The 21,470-nt window shown below is 48.0% G+C and overlaps 1 protein-coding gene across 4 annotated transcripts in view; it reads right to left on the bottom strand.

Annotated features, from left to right (window-relative positions):
* Positions 1-21,470, bottom strand: part of PIEZO2 (piezo type mechanosensitive ion channel component 2) — a gene marked incomplete at its 5' end in the record, with an annotated part of 353,117 nt that overhangs the window by 59,797 nt on the left and 271,850 nt on the right. For 2 of the 4 annotated variants that reach the window (XM_081252827.1, XM_081252829.1), the window contains 12 exons: positions 736-895; positions 1,959-2,055; positions 4,263-4,506; positions 6,114-6,279; positions 7,329-7,430; positions 7,525-7,729; positions 8,309-8,509; positions 9,901-10,026; positions 10,308-10,484; positions 17,519-17,679; positions 19,262-19,455; positions 19,804-19,836. In XM_081252827.1, the coding sequence (XP_081108953.1) occupies positions 736-895; positions 1,959-2,055; positions 4,263-4,506; positions 6,114-6,279; positions 7,329-7,430; positions 7,525-7,729; positions 8,309-8,509; positions 9,901-10,026; positions 10,308-10,484; positions 17,519-17,679; positions 19,262-19,455; positions 19,804-19,836 (1,866 nt within the window). The remainder of the gene's footprint in view (positions 1-735; positions 896-1,958; positions 2,056-4,262; positions 4,507-6,113; positions 6,280-7,328; positions 7,431-7,524; positions 7,730-8,308; positions 8,510-9,900; positions 10,027-10,307; positions 10,485-17,518; positions 17,680-19,261; positions 19,456-19,803; positions 19,837-21,470) is intronic. The other 2 variants (XM_081252828.1, XM_081252830.1) reach the window with 1 other exon arrangement.

Genomic DNA, 21,470 nt, shown 5'->3' with positions numbered 1-21,470 from the left:
AGGGCCAGGGTCTCAGAGACAGGCTCGCTCTTGGGGATCATGCAGCTGCCTTTTGACCCCCATCTCAATGGCATCCTCTTCAGTACCTAGTTCTCTTCCCAGTCTTTTCCCTAAACCTATACGATTGGGGGCAGAAAACGGAAAAAGGGGGAATCTAAGGAGAAAGTAATAAACAGTGCCACTGGCCCAGAGAAGAAAAAAATCAGGTTGTTGGGGAAAAAGAGCCTGAAAGGAAGGGGATAAGGGAAGACAAATAGGAAGGGTTTAGGGTGAGGCTGGAGTAACACGCTCCTCTGTCTACGGTCTGAAAAATAACAGATTATGTTTTTCTCTGTCTTCAGGAGTTTCTTTTTAAAAAGGAAGCGGCAGTGGGGGAGGGGGGGAGACGGACTAGACTCTGGACCGACATGGCCTATGTTCCTGTTCTGACCGAGGCCAGAGGACCTACTCCAGTGATGAGGTCTGGACCGAGGGGCTCAGACAACCAGTCCATCTTTAACCTTCAAGGGTGTCCCAGTCCTCATAAGGTGTGACTCCCTCCATAGACTTGCTTGTTACTATTCTGTTTTAGATCTTAAAGGCCTTGGGCTAAAGCCTTCTTGGATCAGTTTTCCTGGAAGGAATCTCTTAATTTCTTGTGGGTTCTACAAGCAAGCTCAGACAGGAATCAGAGTGTAATATCACTTCCCGACAGGTTTCTTAAGAGAAACCCCTTGATTCCTTGGCCTGACCCACCTCGAAGCCAGGATCTGTGAAGCTTTTATATCTGCCACGACATGCAGGAAATAGTAACTCATGAAAACTCTTCTCTGCAGCAGAAGGAAGGCAAAGCATATGCTGTCCCAAATAATCCCCGCTTCCCCGCTGGGTAGCTTACACGAGGAATCATCATCAGCTGGGGCAGAAAAAAAGAAAAAGAAGAAAAAAATTAAAATTTACACCCATTTTCATTGTTATTTTATAAACTCTTGTGGCATGATCAGACTTGGGAAATCACACAGGTGTAAGAGCAAACTTACGATGCACTGAGTCTCTCTGAGTGGATTTATTCACAGCCAAGGGCACACACTTCAAATCCAGTATCAGCACTGATTCACAAGGCTGACCACAAAGTGAGCTCTTGATAATGTAACGTAGAGGATGGAAAGGGACCCCTCCCACCCAGTAAGGGCCATGGAGAAATAACATCTGCATGTCCCAATGCCAGAGGATATCTCTGGTACAAAAAAGACACATGTTCTGGGAATGGGCTCCCCCAGGGGTAGCCAGGGGAGCAGGTACGGTCTATCGGAAGAAGGGGTGTCAACAGCACATCTGATCCTGAGTCAGAACAAACTCCAGTGCCTCTTCATCCTCTGCAAAGTGTAGTAAGGATTGGAAGGCAGAGTTGGGGGAGGGGTGTCACGTTCAAGGCCCCATCCTGGGCGCCCAGGAGGATGGAGGTGCTGTCCAGGGTTCTGATGCAAGAGGCAGAGGGGCGGAAATGGAACTCCTGCCTCCATACAGGTGGGACTCTAACTCCAGACACCCTGTTGCTGCCCCCAACTGTCTTCCCACGGTGGAGGTTCTCTGAGCTTCAGAGGAGGGGGCGTCTGGAGGCAGAGCTACTTTGATGACCGAGATTCCAACCGCAGCAGCCACAGGTGTGTGTGGGCCTCTGTGACCCTTCCCGTCATAACTCAAGGAAGCTCAAGGAGTTGCTAAAGGCCATACCTGCTCCCTAGACCTGCTTGGGGAGGGGGACAGGGACATTTGTAGAAGAGGATGAGAGATGCGGTGGGGGGTGTGTCCTGAGCACAGATGCCCAGCATGGCACAAGCCCACAGCCCCATGCAGACGCTGACTCACGTCCCTTCACCTCTTCCCTGCAGGGGCGTCGGCCCAGTTTTTAAATTAGAACAATACAACGACCCTTCCTTCTTTGTCCTTTTGTTCCCAAGTTTGCTTTTCATACTTACGCATTTTGTAGCCCTTGACTGTGCAGGCCAGGCTGAAAGCTTGGATCAACCAGCAACTATTTTGAACCAATTTTTCGATATAGCCGCATGCTCCTATCTGAAAAACGAAGGAGAAAGGCATATCCTGAAGCTTCACACCCAGAGAAAAGGGTGATGTCTTGCAATCCCAACACATGCAAGAATTCCCAAAGCCCCAGCCTGGTGGTGGACGGGGCCCCAAATCCAGTCCCCACCGGGTAGAGCGCTTGATGCTTCACTTCCTGAGGGAGTTAAACTCAAGGAGCAAGGGGAGAACCCTGAGCGTGATGCTTTCTGAACTTGGAAGCTCCTCTCTTTTCAAAGAGGAAATCTTAGACCATAGTACGAACAAGCCTGACTCTGTGATGGCAAACGGGTGAGCACGGATCCACGACTGGGATTCTGGCAGTTATTTTCTCACGAGTCAGACAGAGTCAGACATAGTAAACCTACGCTATTTGCCAGGAGATGATCACAGACATAAGCTGCCTGGTGTAGTTCTTAGAGCAGGAAGAGAGTATGTGCTTTGAGCCAATTCTTTTTCAGCCAATTCTCTGAGTAAAGGAGACTTCTTTGTTGACTGTCATGTTGTTGTCTCATAACAGTGATTTCTTGTCACAGTTAAGTTCACATCCCAAGGGGGGAAAATAGCCTCCTCCTCAGGGAATATCTTCCCCCCTCTGTCTCCCTGGACACCCCTGAATTCAAGTTTCTGGTGGGTTCCCATGGCAACGCCTCCAGGAAGCCTCTTTCCAACTTATCTAGGCCAGAAATTAGGCATTCTGTTTCGTATTGCTTTCCTAAAATATTGTGATAATGAGCATTAACAGAGTGCACTGTAATTATTTATAAGAAAGTCTATCTTCTCTTTTAGAATGTGAGCTCCTTAGGGGTAAAATCTGAGTACTATTCACCTCTAGTTCTTCAAGATATAAAACAGTGCCTAGCAAAGATCAGGTCTGCAACACAGGTTTAGAGAACGAATGAATGAATGAGTGGATTCTGCAGCCACACACTTTCCAGGAACAGGCATAGGGATCAGCCTCCAGCCGCAGATCTCTGCCCATCAGATGGGCTTTAGGATGAAAGGGTGACCTCCTGTCCTATCGCATTCCCTTTCCAACAACTCTCAACACCACCCCACAGGCAAACACACACTGCTGGGGTTAAACTGCTGAATAAAAATCATTTTTACTATCAGTTAGAAACTTAGCATTCTAATGGACAGGACACAAAATAAATTCTTCAAATACATACTCCTGGTTACATAGACGTGGCTTCCCCAGACCTCTAAACACAGCAGTGCACGTGCCAAAATAAAAAAGTCAAATGCTTTCCAGTAGAATTGCCTGGTGAGCTCATCTGTAAGTACCAGGAAGGGGAGAAGCAGGAAATCGTACATCACTGCTCTTCTAATGCACTGTCAGTTACAGCCGCTGAGTAGCAGGCCCTGGGATTCACTTTAAGCTGGAGCTAGGGGTGGATTAACTCCTTCAGCCCATGAAAGGTCATTGTTTAATTTCCTGACACAATAAATAGTTTAAAACGTGTCTTTGTGGCCTAAAAGAATCCATGTGATTCTGGCATGACTCGTGGGCAGCTTATCTACCAGGGCAGTGGCCACGATGTGCCCTGGAACATAGATATTTAATAGAGAAGCAGCCACATTCTGTGGATGGGAGATGTTTGTCTCAACCCTCCAGTCTTAGCTGTTTTCTAGTCCAGACGCTGATGCTCAGATCAGCCATAAAGCTTCCCCTGCATCCACCCTCATCTCAGGGCTTCATAAAACATCTGTGCCTTCAGGGGTCCATCCCTCCTCATCCCCACCCCAAGCGGTGTCATGGAGAACCACGCCCATTCTATTTACACTTCCACGGCTCTTTCTAGGTAAAAGGGTTGCTTTTAGCCAATATGATACAATTTTTGAAGACATCCCATGACTGATTCAACTCATAAAAGGGCCACACTGTAGCCCATGATAGGAATGATCACCAATCATTCCTCAGAAGAGATGGATTTTAATTAATAAAATACATTTTAGAGTTTATTCCTATGAATACGTATCCTCTTGTCCTTGAGAGGGTGGAAGTGAGCAAAAAGGATTCTGCTTAATATGGTAAAACAGCGAGTAATAAATGGTCATTTGAATTCTGAGTTTGCAAGCATCTTACGTGGGGCTTTTAAGAGAGCAGTGTGATGGGCCACGGGCTTTTAATAACCACTGAATGGATCGTTTACTCTGACGCTGAAACCGCAAATGTGTTATACAGTGGAGCCACTTACCGACAGTATGTTTTTCATCGTGATCACAAAGATGTTGTATGCAATCAGCCAGTCCCAATATCGCAGGATGCTCTTGATGGGCTTCAGCAGCAAATCGCCCCCAAAGAGCAGGAAGTAGAAACAGGCCACCAGGTAACCCATGCAGAAGATGCTGATCCTGGTCGTCCCGGTGATGAAGATGATGGTGAGCACGAACCAGAAGAGGTAGCTGAAGATGATCACTTTGGACATGTCCAGGTACGATCTGCAAAACAGAAGCGAAAGACGACACAGACAACAACACAAGTCAAGTCGGGAGGTTCTAGTTGCGGAAGGAACAAATTCACACTGTCCTCCTGACTCTGCCTGGAGGCTCTGTCCAGGCCAGCCTGGGAGCTCCGTGTTCCTCTCTCACTGATCACTGCCTGGTCCACAGGAAACCCTCACCGAGTTAGTGATGGACACAGTGGTACCTTGTGAAAACACCACGTGCATGTTTATTTTCATCGAATTCGGGCCAAACTTCCCACAAGTGGCAACATTTTCTGCCTACTACCTGAGTACTCAATACCCTCTCTGTCTTTCTATAGGAGGCCGAGGAAATTCTAAGATACAGATGCCTCTTGGAGCAAGAGAACAGTTAAAAAGGGATTCCTTTCCATGAACTGGAAGTTAATGGATTAAAACAAACACAAAGATTTTGCTAGAGGTGAAAATCTCTCCTCCAGATGAGAAGTAGCTCTGCCCAAGCAGACCCAGAGCTTCCAGGCTCTGTCCAACAGTCTCTCTGCACCTCCCTCAGCTGACACGTGGGAGCCATTCTTCCACTATAACTCCCTGAAGGAGGCAGGTGCTCGGGCCTCCATCCTCCTGCAATGAAAGTAGCTGCTGCAGCTTCCCTGGCCTGGGCCATCGGCCCATCTGTATTCACTTAATTACAGCCTCTCAGTTTTGGAGGTTTTGCTTTGGTTGTTTCTCTTCCCAGATTTGGAAAGAAGCACAGAAGAACCAATTGTGGGTCAGATATTTGATAAAAGAGTTGTTATTTTGTGGGAGTTAACAAGTTGCCTCTGATAAATATGTGCAACACTGTCCAGCATCGTTAGGCAATAAGTTGTGCCTTAGAGGAACACTGTCACATAAGCAAACTTTTGAACTTTACTCTTCTTAGACTAAAACATTCAACACTTTTAAATGCTTCTATGATTTTTTCCTACAATATATTACACTCATCCTTGATTTAACACACAGGAGAATGAATAAGATGTCGGTGTTTCTCAGCGTCCCAGGATCACACAGGTAATGTTAGTGACTCAGTCCAGGGGTGAGATGTGAAGGCCCACAGGGCCTCCTGATGTGTGTGGCTTGAAGTCGGTAGAACTGGGCTGCTGGTGTGTTTGAGTGTGTGTGTGCGCGTGCAACACGTGCGTGTTAGCACACCGTATGTTTTCCACATATTTCCCTCCCCTGCCTGCAGCTGTTAATTCCTCCTGCAGGAGGCCCGGCCTCTGCTCCTCAGCCCTGACTTGCTTCAGTTTCAGAAATCATAAAACTAAGCTTGTGAGAAGGACACGGAAACACCAGCCAACACGCTCTGCAGAGGAGCCTCTGGGGCTCCCGGGCAGCAAGTGAGGCCTGGGGCTGTCCTGGGGTTCAGGGGCAGCTGCTTTCCAGAGCTGCTGAGGGCTGTCCAGAGGATGGAGGAAAAGTGGGAGGTTCGGCTTCCAGACCACTGGGCCATCCTGCCCTGTGATTCTTGCCTTTGGGGGTGCAATCAGCGGGTCAGCTCCCCGGGAAAGGCAGGGGGAGCTGGAGGCACGGATTCCGGGGATGCACCTTCCCAGGGGCTGTGCGCTCGGGCGGCCGCGTTACCTGCAGTGGATGAAGTCGGGGACGGGGTTGTGCTGGCTGAACGAGGCTGCGTCCAGGTTCATGCAGATCTCCACATTGTCACCTGCCATGATCCGCACGGCGGCCTTGTTTTCATCCTCGAAAATCTGCCGTTGTAGGGAGGCGCACAGAAGCAGCATGAAGTCATCTGGCAAGACAGACACGGGAACTGAAACCCCCTGCTCCCCCTCTGCATCTAGGGATGCGAGGAGGGGTCCCCACGGGGTACCAGCAGCTCCTCATCTGCTACCTGAGTTACGTCCTGAGAGTTCACTTCCTCCTGGATTCCAACCTCCCCCGCCCACCATGGGGACGCAGGAGGGACCACAGACGCTCCGGGGCTCCCGGGGGACAGTCCCTGGACGCTGTCTGCTCGTCGGTGAGTGAAAGCAACAGGCGATGACTAGTCTTCATGAATCTCTTACACGACAATGCTTGCCTGCATTGATCTCCCCCTGAAGCTTTGAGGGGCCACTGAGCACTTTCCGTCATCTTTATCTCTTTACAAGCCGTAGATGCAGGCGTTCTGGCTTTCCTTGTCCTCTCCGTCCCCCTCTGCACTGGTAACCAGACTTACCAGAACATACAGGGCATGGAGGCTGGTGAGAGCAGGTGAAGACGGTGGCTGACAGGGGTGGGTAGAGAGGACGGAGCTGCCCTCACGGCCGGCTGCCCAGAACAGTTCCCCCTCCCAGAGGCGTTGTCTTTAATCTACACCCGCATGTGGGTGGGCAGCAACAAATCTCCACCCCCTATGGTGGGTGCCCAGACCTTAACCTTTGGATGGTCACCCGCCCTTGGACGGGCCCGGGCTGCAGCCCCACTCAGGAGCATCTGTGGTCCAGCTGCGTCCTTCCGGCTACCCCAGCCCACCTGTAGGTGTATGTCTGCGGTGGCAGCAAGAAGCAAGCAATTTGCCCAGGACAAGGCCTCGCCCTGCAGTCCACCTTCTAGAAGGTGGGTGTGTGGTGGCGGAGAGCGGGGCTGTGCATTGGGAGGTGAAATCATGAAAGCGAACATGGTGTTTCCGATGCTATGTATTAACTCTGCAGATGTAACAGGGCCAGCAGAAGCCACTAGCAGCCGGGGATGCTGATGCATGGAGACCAGCCTGTGACTGTACGTGGGGTAGGGGGGCGCACGAACGCACCACCAGGAAAAGGACGAGCAAGTGGGAATCCCAATGGCCCCACTTACACACGAGGAACACGGGGTTGGGCCGCACGATGAAGTCTGGGAAATACAGCCACTTGACGATGTTGTCGTTGAAGCTGGCGCCCTTGAACCTCCAGGGGTAATCTGCAGGGTGGAGGCGGGAGGAGCCAGGTCAGGGCACCCCTCTGTGCCCTTGTCCCCACTGTCCCTGAGCAGGCTCCCTGTGGGGGGCATTCACCTCGGCACGGGGCGGGAGGGATGCCAATGCAGATGAAGTACTGGAAGGTGATGATGCAGGCCAGGAAGCAACAGTACTTGGGCCACATCTCCGCGATGGCTTTCCTTCGGCGCCGGTACAAGACGGCAATCAGCCAGCAGGCGTGAATCATGGCGTAGAAATCCATCCGCTGACCGATCACGTTAACTGACATGAGGAAACAGGTCTGTGTAAGGATGAAAAGAAGCAGAGAGTCGGCTTCACGGGGAAGGGGAGTGGTGTCAGCGGCCCACCCCGAGCGGGCGGTGGAGACCTGCATTCCTGGGCCAGGGTCCCTGCAGGTGTTCACCTGCGCTGCCTCTTTGGGGTGTTTGCATCATGAAGACAGAAAAACTGACCAGGTCACTGTCAATAAGAACCACTTCAAATGGTGGAGGGAATTACCGTTATGATCTCGCCATGAAACATCACTGTTCCAAGTACATTCTATCGAGGGCAGGCCTACCACACCATTCAGGTCAAAACAGTGCATTTTGGCTAAGATTACACAACCAGAAGGCACAAAACAGACATCCACACATCTGTAAGACCAGAGATCCCAAGAGGCCATGTCCACTGCCACAGAGCAGGGGCTGGCACCAGGTCCTGGAGACTTTCAACCAGGCCAGGCTAACCCTTCAATTAGGCTCCTCCCGGATCCTGAGGAGACAGAGACGTGCCACAAAGCCCCAGTGGCCACCTGGCCAAAAGCAGCCACTGGAGTTTTCACAGGAAAGAAAGAAAACAGGTCAGCAAGGAAACTCACCTCCAGACCAAACTTGTAGAAGAAGTAATTGATGAAATACTTGGCACAATTGACAAGTCCATCATCCAGGTGGAGTCTTGTAATGTCGTGAAAGATGGTTTTAGACACGGGGGCCGTGAGGTTGTTCCGACCGCGATAATACTCCTGATGGCGGTAGATGGTGACCTCAAAGGCCAGAATGGCCAGCATCAGGAGGTTGTTCTGGAAAGCAAGGAAACTGCATGTGATGCCACATGGTCATTTAAACAATCCCCACGAGATACCATCTCATTCCATTCTGGGTGTCTAAAAGAACAGTGCATGATCAAATCCCACCTCTATAAAATACAGTCTTGAATTCAATGCTCATTTTCCCTATTTTATGGGAACAAGGGTGGAGTTATCTCCAATATGCAAATCAGGCTAATTTCCATGATAACAGGATCTGGAACCTCTACACCAAAGACAGGTGATGGTCATGCCTGTTCCTGAAAAAGTACACACTGAACCTGGAAGCCTTGTCCAGTTACCTTGGGAGGGTCGTCCAACCTTCTCTGCAACTAAAAATGAGAAACCCTTGTACAGTGTCCTACAAGGACCCCAGGAAACAGACTGAACTGCTGAGTGGAACTCGCATTAGAGGGGGGATTTTTGAACACCTCTGAAAGGTGGCTAAAGAAAGCAGTAGGTGGAAAAATACGCTGATTATACCACAAAATAATAATAGTGATGATAACAATAATAATAAAATAGTTTTAACATTTATGTGCCAGACACTATTCTAATCCTCCTTTTCAAATATAGGTTTGTTTTATCTTTACAACAGCTCTTAATGGTAGACATCATTCATACATTACAAACAATATCTGCCATATGAGAAAAAAACTAGAAAGCTATACCAAGAAAAATGAGATGCTTAGCGCACTTTCAAATTCTGGGAGTTGAGTACAAAGATTTTAAGTGCATTGTCAGCATAATGCATCAAAGTAAAATGCTCAGATTATCCATCAGAATAAAATGTGAATTACCTGAACTATATTGCTTTCCCTATGTTTGTTACAATTACTTGCAATCAAAATTCCCTTTTCAGAGATATGCTCTTTTTATTTGGCTACCTCTAAACATAATATATGCCCTTGGTTAAATTTGTAGAATTTAGATAGCAAACATTTCTTGTAATGTGACACCTACTTCTCAGAAACGATCACTGCTGACCATTTGGTATAATTTACTCAGTATTTTTTCTTTGTGTCTAAAACACTTCATCCTACGTACGGTGTTTTGAAGTTTGCTTTTCTTTTCAATGTTACAGTATATTTTGGACATCTTTCAGTGTCTGATAGTGTCAATCGACCTCTGTCTTTGAGTGGTTTTATAATGTTCCAGTGAATATACTTGTCATACATTATTCAATGGATCTCACACTACTCGATCGATTTCTTTTCAGCATAATGCAATCCTGATTTTAATGTTCAGTTGTCTGTTTCGAAGGTGACTGCAAACACCATGTAAGAGGATGAGGCCCCTATCAAAGCCGAAGTTAGCATCTCCTGGGAAAGGGCTCCAGACATTAACTTGGCAGACGCACAAACTTAGGGTGATGAAGGCTTTACCCTCAGGTAGACAAGCAAAGGAGAGGACTTCCTCAGGCCGACCCACTCCGCTGGGTCAATGGGGGCGCTGTAGAGCAGAGACTTGTTCAGCTGCTGCAGGGGTATATTCGTTTGGTTTTCATTTGGCTGAAAAGAAGAGAAATGGGAGTAAGAAATGGCCCCATGGAGAGTTCAGAGTAGTCTCCCTCAGCTACGGTTGGGGGGAGAGAAGACCCACTTCATGGGGGATATCTCAGCATCAGAAGAGACGGGGGGCCAGAATGCTTCCAACCTGCTGAGCTGCTGAAGGCCAGACAGGATGTTCTGGGGATGTGTGTCCCCCAGTATCTGCCTTCCTTCCCTGAAGGCCAGGCAAAGAGATGCCCCCCCTGCCCCCCCGCCCCACCAACCCTGTGTCTGAGGCTCACCAAGGAACAGTTGACAGAAAAGTTTTCAGGCTTAATGGTCTGCAGCTGGTACAACATTTTGCAGACAATGATCACACATGTCCAGACAGTGCAGACGCTAGAAGCCAGGCGGCGGAGCTTGGTGTACGGCAGAGCAAAAGCCCAAGAAATCAAAAATACATAGTTGAACAGAGACACCTGAAAACAGAAAATCAGAAATGGGGACAAAAATACGTAACATGGCACAACATCTACAAAACCTGGCAACCTGATTGATCCTGTTCTGCTGAGTTCAGCAAAGGCTGACTGAGTTCCTTGCATGGGCAAGGCATGGCCCTAAGTGTTAAGACACGTCTTGTAGGCAGACAGGTGTATAACCAGGTGATGTCAAATAACGTAGCAGCAGGAAACTACATGGGTTAACAGGCTCCTGTGAGAACACCCACAGGGGGTCCTTGGCCCAATCTGGAGCTTCAGGAACATCTCCTGGCAGAGATGACTCCTGAGCTGTGCGTTGAAGGATGCAGGAAGTCAGCCAGGCCAGGAAAGGTGAGAAGTGCATTCCAGGTAAAGGATATACAAGCAAAGGCAGCAAAGCATGAAGTAGCATGATAGGAGCAGGTGACCCCAAACAGATGGAGATTTTGGACTCAACAGCAGTGAACAGCAGCAGAGAGAGAGGCTGGACATGCATCTGGGAGGCACATTTTGATGGACCCTTTACAACCATGTACATGAACCCCTCCTGCAGAAAGCAGAGAGTGCTGAAGGGCTTTCCACTGGGAAACCCTAGGGAAATATTGCATTTTATTTAGATAGTGTAGCTGAGGAATGCAGGTGCATCAGTGGGGTTGGGCCAGAGGTCAGGGGACCAGCTCACACCCACTGCAGTTGTCCAGGAGAACAATGACAAGGGCCCAAACTGGGGTAGTGGGGCAGAGAGGGGGAGGAGTCGGGGGTCTGAGGCGGGAAGTAAAATTAGCAGGATTTGAAGACTGATTAGCTTTGAGCGGTTTGGGGGGCGAGGGAGGAAGTGTGAGAGATGCCTCCTAGCTTCAGGCTTGGGAGCCAGAGCCCTGAGAGGATGGCAGTCTCCAACGGAGACAGGATCTGGGGTGGGGGCAGGTGTAAAGCAGGAAGGCAATGACTTCAACTTGCTTTGAGACCATGAGTGTGTTTTTCCATCAGGTAAGATGCCCACTCATTTCCAACCTTTCTTCAGAGCTTGCAGTTCATTGAACAGTACAGAAGCACTGCCATCTTATTCAGTCATGGAAAATCCTCACTTATTCTGAATATTATTAAAATAATATCCGACTATTGTTAAACTGATATCATAGAAACATTTAGTATGATCGGGTAGAAATAACCACAAGAATGCAACTGATAAAACTGAAAAGGTACCAAGTGCCAAGCACTCAGAGAGGTATGGTTACCTGTTGGGCTTACAAAGCTATAAAACAAGAAGTGTGGAGACACCAAGACAGTATTAATTCTGCAGTTTGCTACCTATGACTCTTCTACTTGACTACTTGTCACTGTCCAAGGCATGGAACCTCTCTGAGAGTTAAGTGCTGAAATAGTACAGCAGTAGGAGCTGCTTACAGAATTGAGGATGAAAGAAATACTATCCAAGGAAGTGCCCTGTAAACTACAGTCACAAACATAACGAATAACAGAAGTTACATTTTAGCAAGATATTCTGACTGGCGGGCCAACTCGGCCGACTCCTCCTCCTCCTACGTCATCAGCAAGTGTCCTGCTAATTGGGGTGCTAAAAAGCAAATCCTATTAAAGCTCCCATAAAATTAAGTCTCTTTGTTATTTCTTTTATTATGTATTCGAGGCATTGAGTACAAAAACAGTACGATGAATTGACATAGGACTTTTAATCTTTTGAGTGATAGAAAAAGAAAAGATGATACCTTTTATTCATTAGGTTAATTAACGAATTAGGTTCACGGTCATACATCCCATGCGGTTCCCTGCCCTCAAGAAACACCCAGGTAGTGCAAGTGAGAACTGCAACAAACAGCCATGACACCGTGATGGCGGGGGTGCGCTGAGCCGAGTTGTGGGTGTTGATCACACTGCTGAACGTCTAATCCAGGGTTACAGAAGATGGCCCAGAGGGCGTTAGATCTAAACTGAGGCTGTGGGTACAAACAGGAGCTGGCCAGGTAGAGGAATTGCAGGTGTCAGGCCACACAGGCAAGGGGAGCGTGGGGTGACTATCCTCAGAGCCGCAGGTGGTCCATCTTGAGAGCAGTGGGCTCTGAGTCCATTCAGAGGACTCGGCAGCCCACCCGGCGGTTCAAGTGTCTAGGATAGGAAATGGTGAAGGGGTACAGGGCCAGATCACGTGACTGTGAAGATGAGAGAGAGCTTTGAAAGTTTTTGAGAAGAGGATGAACATGATCCTAGTTACAGGCTGGAAAGAAGACCCTGGCCACACAATGGAATACGTATTGGAAGGAGAAAGGATGAGAACAATTTTGGGAACTGGTCAGAGGATAGTTGCCTTTCATATCCACAGGCTCCCCATCCTGGGGTAGAGAGGGCCAGCTGTAATCTCAAAGGAGGCTGAGGGAGAGGTGGCGGGCTCAGCTGTAGAGATATTTCATGGAAGGGGCTTTGGGACACTCAAGAATGAGGTTCCGTCCAGTTGTCCCTTGGAGATACGGGTCTGGAGTTTAAAGAGAGGATGGGTTTGAAGGTACAGATGTCTGCTCATTGTACGGAGATGACACATGGAGCACAGGAGCTCCTGACACAGCTGCCAGAAGTCTGGAGTCAGTAGAGGGGGCTGCAGACAGAGCCTGCAGGCCCCTGAGAGAGGCTGGTGGGGAGAGGAGAAGGGGACCATGAGTGAGACAGAGGAAAGGCCAGGAAAGGGTTCGGATTTGGAAAACAACAGTGGGGAGAGCTTCAAGGATAAGGAAATGGTCACCAGGATCCAATGACCTGGAGAATCAAGTTAAATAAGGACTGAAAAGCTCTGTCACGTGGGTGTTTTTGTTTCTTATCATTTTACAAACAGGAAAACAGGGACTCAGAGAAGTGTGGTGCTTCATTCAATGCAATCATGGTTGACAAAGGTCTCCTCATGTCCCCGATGATAAGAATCTCATGGAACATACATTTTTAAAAAATGACAGATATCTAGGCCCCCACCAATATCCAACGAGTCAGAATTTCTAGGGAAATAGCTGGTCATCCACGTATACAACAAGCAGTCAGACAATTCTTATTATGCTTGCCCATCCCCGGTCCCCCTCCCTCAGAGCCCCCACTGCTTCAATGTCACCTCCATGGGGCCACCTCGGCATGACATCCCCCTCCTGAGCACCCAGTGGCTCCTCCCCCATCAGCAGTGACAGTGGCTTTGGTTTTATTTACCAGCCGCTACCATCAGACTGCAAGCTGAGGGAGGAAACGTGTCTGCCATGCTTTTGTGTCAGCATCTAGCACCATATAACCATTCAATTTATTGTAATTTACTGTGAGTACATAATAAAAACTAAATGCATGCTTAGCGAGAGTGAAAATAATAATAATAATGAAGTATCAACTGATATCTGGGGAGAATTTCAAACTTGCAAAGTTATTGTATTTACTTCCTTCAGTCAGTAAACATTTATGGAGCTTCTACACTGGCCAGGCCCTGTGGGACATGCTAAAGATACTTGAAGAAATGAGGACTGGCCACTCCTCCAAGAATATCTTGATCTCACAGAGCTCACTAGGAACCTTTTGAAATGAGCACAGCTGCGTATAAAACAAGAAGACAATGGTATATGTATTTAAAAAATCTAGGTCTTTCCAAAATGGTGTCACTCTGAGTAAGAGATGCAGAAGGGTTTCTGTAATGAATTCTTTCCCATGGTCTCTTCCTCCTCAGACGTCCATGAAGATAACTTGGGGAAAGTTTAACATTTGTGGGGGAAATGGCCCCGAAAGCTTGTGAAAACCAGCACCCTTGCTGGTGGCCTTGGATAAAGATGGTTTGAATGCAAAGCACGTGTGTGGCCACATATCTTGAAGATTTAACTGGGGATGTGGACTTTGTTCTCATCTTGCCATTTACTGATGGGCTGTTTTTGAGAAAGGATTTTTTGGTATTAATCAAAATTAATAAGCTACGGACAGCAAATATATGCAGCAAATGTCATTGCTGATGGACTGCTCCTGTGGGGATGAGTGGAGCCTTCAAAGCAGAAGAGGTCCCTGCAGGCGGAGGTGAGCACCTCAGAACACACAAGCCCGGAGAGGCCGTTCTCAGGTGAGCAGTGCCCCTAGATGGTGCAAAATTCAGCCACATCCACGCTGGGTTAACATATGGCTCCTTATGAGAACTACATGCAAGAGGCAGCGTCTATCTCTCCTCCCACCTGTAGTCAGTGTAGAGAGATGTTAAATCCAAGTGTCATGAGGCACCAAGTTGGAGCAGGTCAGTGCAACATTGCAAAACGAGGTTCTGGCCAAACGTGTACAAATTTCCAAACAGTCGATGGGAAACCATGTAGAGATCTGCCAATGGGTCCAGGAGGACACAAATGGGTCAAGACGGTGAAGATGACAGTGGGGAGCGTGAAGGGGATTCTCTGCAGGGCGGTGCTTCTGTCTGTCCCTCAACCCTGAGATGGTGAGGGTAAGGAGGAGATGCCAATTCTCTACCAAAGTCCTGAGGGAGGCGCTCCAAGCAGGACCCCTCAGCAGTCTCAGTGTGTGCACCTTGGAGTTGGTGAGAGGGTTGGGGCACTGATGTCCAATGTCACCCGGAAAATCCAGCAGCAAGGAGAGAGAGGATGCTTTGGTGACAGTGCAGGGTCATTGCTTCATTGGGACCCATGTCCAGAGGCAGAGCGGGGACCTCATGCCTACTCCCCCAGGGCTGTTGTGGACACGCACATGGGCCTGTTCGAGCACAGCTCAGGGGGGCGCCCACAAGGCTGTGGGTCCAGGAGGAGTGGGTGCTGGAAACCATTGGCTGGGTGACGGCCCCAGAGCTGCAGCTGGAGCCATCGCAGAGGAGCCTCCGGGAGGAAAAGGGTAGATTTGATCATCCTCAGCCCAGTGTGAGGCCATCCTAGGACAGTGCAAGTCAAATCAGAATATCCCACATCCCCGCCACCCCTGCCCAAGTCCATAACACCAGTCAGTTCATTGGAGCAGGGAGGCGGTGAGGGAGGTGAGTGTGAGAAAGAAAGAAGCAGCTGGAAGAGGACATGTTTCCACTGGGTGAGACCAGAGTTTGCTTATTCTCCGTGGCTAGACAACTCTGATTAATGAACTGAGATCTTGCTTGCTATTCAAGGTAACTACAGGGCTTTCCATTACCTGAGGATGATCAGAATGTGTCTTGCATTCGCGCACAGAGAAAAGTTCAGTTGTTCTTATAATTATGCCTTGTGTTCTGATGGCTCAGTGCTCCCATGACGTTAATAAGAATCAGCTGTGAACACAGTGATGGTGCCCAGGTACCAAGTCAGTGCAGAGAGGGGAGGCCTCAGAGTCACTGACCCCCAGGACCATGTGGTGACTCACCCTTCAGGTGGGGTGACCTCCCCAGACACACTTGGGGGTCAAACCATCCTACAGCACCAGGATTCAAGCAGTGCCAGCAGTGGGAGGAGAAGAATGTCTCCGATTCGTGAGTCTCTTAACGTGTTTTAAAGTTATAGGTGAGAGAGATGGGATCAGAAATGAAAATTTTGGAAGTCTGTGCAATATGTGAATTGTAGGGGAGGAACTGGTCGCATGCCACCAAAGGCCGTTTTTCTAATGATGCAACAGAGTGAAGAGACCGTAATCCTTTATTTACTTGACAGCCTATTAATAACGCATTCTCAAGACTCATTAGGATGATTTAAAATTATATGTATATATGTCTGCTTTTCATTTAGGATTTATGAGAAAGTGGTGTCATTTAACCCCCTCTTTCTTTCTCCTTCTGGACTCGCCAGGATGGATTCAGAGAGTGGGTCTTCCATGCCCTACTCACACTAATTTCTCTTTCATTGAATGCCCACTCCCATCATTCAATTGTCTTATGATGCCCCTGCACCAACTCTGCCACACATCAGAAATCATCTGCACACCAGACTTGGTTAATTCAGAAATGGACTTTGTTCATTTTTAGCCACAGGCTTTCTCTGATCCTTTTTCATTGTTCTTTAATATTCCGACCCTCAAATCCTGTCTGAATTGGTCAATTCACCTGTAAAGTTAAAGTGCTTTAACTTTTTTATTCTCAATTAATATACATATTAGGCTAAATTTTAGTTCTAATCAATGTATAGACTTGGTTACTTAACGATGGAGCATGTGTCATTTTCTGCCACAAATCTTACGGGGACAGTGGTTCCTGTTTTGTTCCCACCTGGCCCTGATTACCCATCCACTTCAGATGGTTTGTATGCAAAGGGAGAAAGTCCCAGTTTAGACTGGAGAGCTCACATTAAGGTTTACCCCTTAGTTACCTACTCGTGAAACATTTGGGGTTCATAGTACTGTAGTTGTAATATTAATATTATTACTTAACTTTTAAAAAATTATAGGCAGTCTTTCCTGACCTAATTTTTAGAGGGCAAAGGCTCTTTGAGTTGTCACTAACTCAAAAAGAGTTCAGGGAAATTAGAAATACATGAAAATTATCTGTTGAAGAAACTGAAAGAAAGCTAACTTCTCACAGTAAACACCAAATCATTGTTGGCTGAATGATGACTCTTCCCTTTTCAGGTAAGAAAACAGAAGTGCCATTACAATGTTGAAAGACTTTGTGCTTCATATCAGAAACTCCAATCATGAACAGGGTGAGCTCTAAGAAAGATTCTATCAAATTTTGGAACCTGCGTTTCCTTGGTAGCATACACCGGAATGTTATTGCTTTCCCCAAAGAGAATTTATGGAGGTAGATTCCCATGCACGTAGTGCAGGAAAGCATTCTGTCTCATACCCTTCACTAAAGACTAGATGAAAATCAGGAACCTCTGTGACAGGATCACACTGACGAGGGACTAAGCGGGGGGCCCTTTCTGCCCTGAGATCGCTCCCTCTTCTCAGAATAGCTGTCCTGTGGTTTTCTGTGTGTCAAGCGTATGTGCCTGTCTCAGACCTTGGTGTCCTGACGTCGTGGGAAATCACCCTTAAAAAATCAGGGACAGTTGACAAAGGAAAGTGGCGACGGGCCCTGGTTCGGTTTGGCCTGAGGATAAACAGGCGTCACTTGCCTCTTTCACGGACACCCAGATGATGTAGGAGGAGACGATCTTGATGATGTGAAGCTCCAGGATCCACCACAGGAACGTCTGCAGCTGGTGGAAACACTCCAGGAACTTCAGGAACAGCACCGTGAGGCGGTCAATCACCAGGTGCCACTTGTTCCTCAGATCTGCAGGGCAGGGAATGTGCCCGAGGGCACGAAAAGGGCTTGTGTGTGCGATTACGGTTGAAAGCCTACCTCGTATCATCCCCATGGGAACGAGAAGCTGCAAAATCAGAGTAGTGGATGAATTCTATCTAAGACACCCCGATCTGGAGGAAGGTGGTCCAAGAATCCCACGTCCGGTGATGACTTCGATGTCACAAGCCGGGAATGAATGAAGGACAGGCTGCTTTCACCCACCTTTTCATTAAATTTGTGCAAAAAAGAATTTTGACCTTGTTTACTCTTAGGGCTGAGCTATGATTCCTTGATTTCCCCCGAATATTAAGTAGCTGAGTTCCCTCTTCATGACATTTTTCTTGCCAAAACAGTGGTTCCTTAAGCGCCAATCTCCTTGCCGGGGCTTAACTAGGGGGTGGGCAAAGCCCACCAGCCACCCTGGACGAGCCCACCCCTGTCACAGCAGAGGACGGACCTGAGAGGCTGAATGACTGAGTCACAGTTCACCAAGTGCGGCGCTCAGACTCATTCCAGTCATAATTTTTAATCAAATTTGTCATTTTCTACCTTCCACCTTGTGCTAGGGAATAACATTTTGCAGACTGGGGTCATGCTTCTGCCTAGAAGGTCTGTCCCGGTTAATCTGAACAAAAGTCCTCACAGGACTGTTTCACGCAATCAGCCTGTCCCTGCCTTTGCAGACAGAAGCTTCACGGGCCCAGGCAGATAAGACCCAGGGTCTCTGTACGTAGCTTCCTGACCTGGCTGGGGTGTTTGCAACAGGTAATGTACTTGGTTCTGAAGGTTTAAGGAAGGTTTTAGTTATTGTGAAAATGTTTATTTACAGAACGACTCGGGTGACAGTCTCTACAAGATTGAGGTCACACCTGGGCACAGTTTCGAGGTTTCAGGGGCAAGTAAAGAGGGAGCAGGTGAACAGCTACAGCCCAGTCTTTGGTGAGACGTTCTTGTAAAGCTCAAACCTGCCTTTAAGTATAAAATAGAACCTAGTTCTGAGCCCTTGGTCCCCAGAGCTTGGTTTCCGTCACCTGAGGAAGGCACATCCCTCAGATACGCAGGGAGCATTTCTGGGCCTCTCCTAGGGTTTCTGCGATGAGTGGGCGAAGGGGCCAGTTTGTGCGGAGCTTGTCTTTGGGAGGGATCTTCCTCCTGGTGCTGCCTTTTATTTTCTACTTTGTAAAGCACAGAGCACCAGAAAAGACAAGGGCAGCATCTCAGCCTCACAGCCTCAGAATGTCACCCCTCCCCCCGCAAAGGCTATGCTCTCTGGTTCCTCCATGCTTCCTGGGAACTAACAGACTAAACGAAACTGGGCAGGACCCTGCAGGACCCAGACAACCAGCCATCTGCCATCTTCCTCTAAGTTAGAATTACAGGGAAGTCACTGGAGCAACTGGAACAGGAAAGCTATGCCTACAGAAACCAATAGACCACACCCTGGTCTCTAGTTCACTGCCTGGGTCGAGTGTATACTCATTTTCTGCACTTGGAGCAAGTCAGTGTTTCATTCCCTCCGTCTGGGAGCCGGCATCTTCTGAGCAGCTCCTGGGGCGGGCGGGCAGCTTACCTGACGTCTCTTCCTCCTCCTCGTCGTCCTCTTCCTCACTGTCCTTGCCGAGCTCGCCCTTCTTGGCCTTTGCCGGGCATCCCCCCAGCTTCTCCTCCCCAGGTCCAGCCAGCTGCTTGGCTTCCACCACCTCCAAGCTGGCGGTCGGCTTCATCATGGCGAGGTCGGGAAGGCTTCCCTCGGGGTGGGCCAGTCTGTGGGCAGAGAGCAGCCGAATCAGGGGAGGGAAGGGTTCCGGGGGATGCGAGTGAGGGGCCCGTGAAGGAGGATCAACAAAACGGAAGTCACTACACAGCCTGGCATGTGGGCTTGTTAGCATCTGGTCACTTTTTATTTTTTAAAGCTCTTTCTAAAAACGAACTGTAAACTCAGGTTTGGTTAGCTCTTCCAATTCAGGTTCTAGTGATGAGTTGGTCATGAGAGCTATCAACACCTAAACTTGACATTTCTCCCACAGGAGAAAATGGTCAGAGTTTAGGATGGAGAAGCATGAAATGGCATTGTGTAGAGCAAGCATTTCATGGCTTCACAGGGGGACTTACTCATTTTGGTAGATTGGTAATTTTTTCTTGATGCTGCTCAAAGTAATTGAAATAGAAAGGAAAAAAAGGAGATGAGAACAGAAGAATTATAAGGAAAGTCAGAGATCAAACATCATGCTATACATCATCCACTATTGCATTCCTGTACACCGGGTGCAGGGGTCCTAACGCCAAGTGCATTCCAGGATGGCAGCCGCAGCGGGCTTTGACTGGGAACCCTGTGCCTGGCAACCGATCTGAGAGTGGACGGGACAGAATGCAGAGACTGCTGAGGCAAATCAGATCATGCTTTTTTAGTAACACAGCAAACCATCCCCCAGGAATCAAGTCATTCACATCTAAGTAGGGATTTTTAAGTTCTTAAATAACGTGTAACATCAGTCAACCTTTGCATAGACCAATCCCATTCTGCCATCATCTGAAGCATATGCAGCGGGTGCTAATGCTTTTGGGGGTAGGAAGCCTGCATCACGCCCCATCCTTGGGCACCAGGCGAGCTGCTAGACCAGCTCTCCTGAGAAGACATGCATGAGCCTGGATGAGGGAGCTGAGCCGCTGAGCCTCTGAGCTCGTGGGAGCTGCAGCCTCACCGAGCCCAGCAGACTCTCAGGCGGTCCAGCTGACTTTGTGGTGGATAATAACAAGTACAATCTTTCTCTTCGATTTTTAAAAAACGTATATCTTTTTATTCATATTCAAATGACTGTTTGAAGGAACATTTGTGGGCAATAGATATTAGGAAAAGGTCTATTGGAATCACACATAGTCCTCCCCATTTGCAATAATTAATCTATACATTTCAGCCCGGCTGTAACAGGATGGACACTTAATAATGTTATTATATCTGTACCGTTGTGGGCTCTGAGTCAATTATTTCACCTCTCTGGAATTTACTTGTTTTTTGTTTTTTACAGAATGAGGTTTGGCTACATAAAAATCCAAGCTCACATGCAACTTGCTGGTTTTACATTTAAAACGCCTGTGATATTGGATAACTGTGGTCATGAATCTGCATTGTCCTTAGACTGTTAGAGAGGTTCTCCTTCAAAAGTAATTCTTTTTAACAGGGTGTCAAGTAGGTAAATCACAGAGTGTCAGAAATGAATTGTTAATTTAATGAACAAAGAACATTCTGAGGATGGTGGAAGAAATTGTGCAGATATACACTTGCTTATTTTCTTAAGGTAGACAATTCACCCTCCACCTTTGGGGAAGTTCCCCATTCTTGAAACTGTAGTCCCACATCTCCTACACCAGCTCCGTGCATCAACTTTCAGGGTACTTCTTTTCTGTCCCTGCTTCATCAGGACTCTACGTATTAAAGGGTATTAAGGTGAACGTCAGGTGCTACACAAATGTCAATGTTTCTATGTCCTCTTCAGGGTAAGCAAGGGATTGCATTTTACAAGTGAGAAGACACTTTCACAATGACAGAAATTTGTGGATCTTACTGTGGAAGTATGACCACTTATATAATCTACCTCGGCACTGCCATGACTTGATAATGAAAACAACTTTCCAGTAATGAGTGCTATTTGTGGAGGGAAACTCCCAGAGATGAGGCTGTTTCTGCAGTTGCCACTATGGCTATGTAACAAAAGGTCCTCCAGCCACGAGACCCCCAAAGTGCTGTCCAGATTGAGGGGAGATTATTGAACGAAGGAATC

The sequence above is a fragment of the Mesoplodon bidens genome, assembly GCF_964165515.1.
Source record: "Mesoplodon bidens genome assembly, chromosome: 13".
Classification (NCBI taxonomy): domain Eukaryota; kingdom Metazoa; phylum Chordata; class Mammalia; order Artiodactyla; family Ziphiidae; genus Mesoplodon; species Mesoplodon bidens.
The sequence above is the reverse complement of the archived record's forward strand: the minus strand, read 5'-3'. Positions and strand labels throughout refer to the sequence as shown.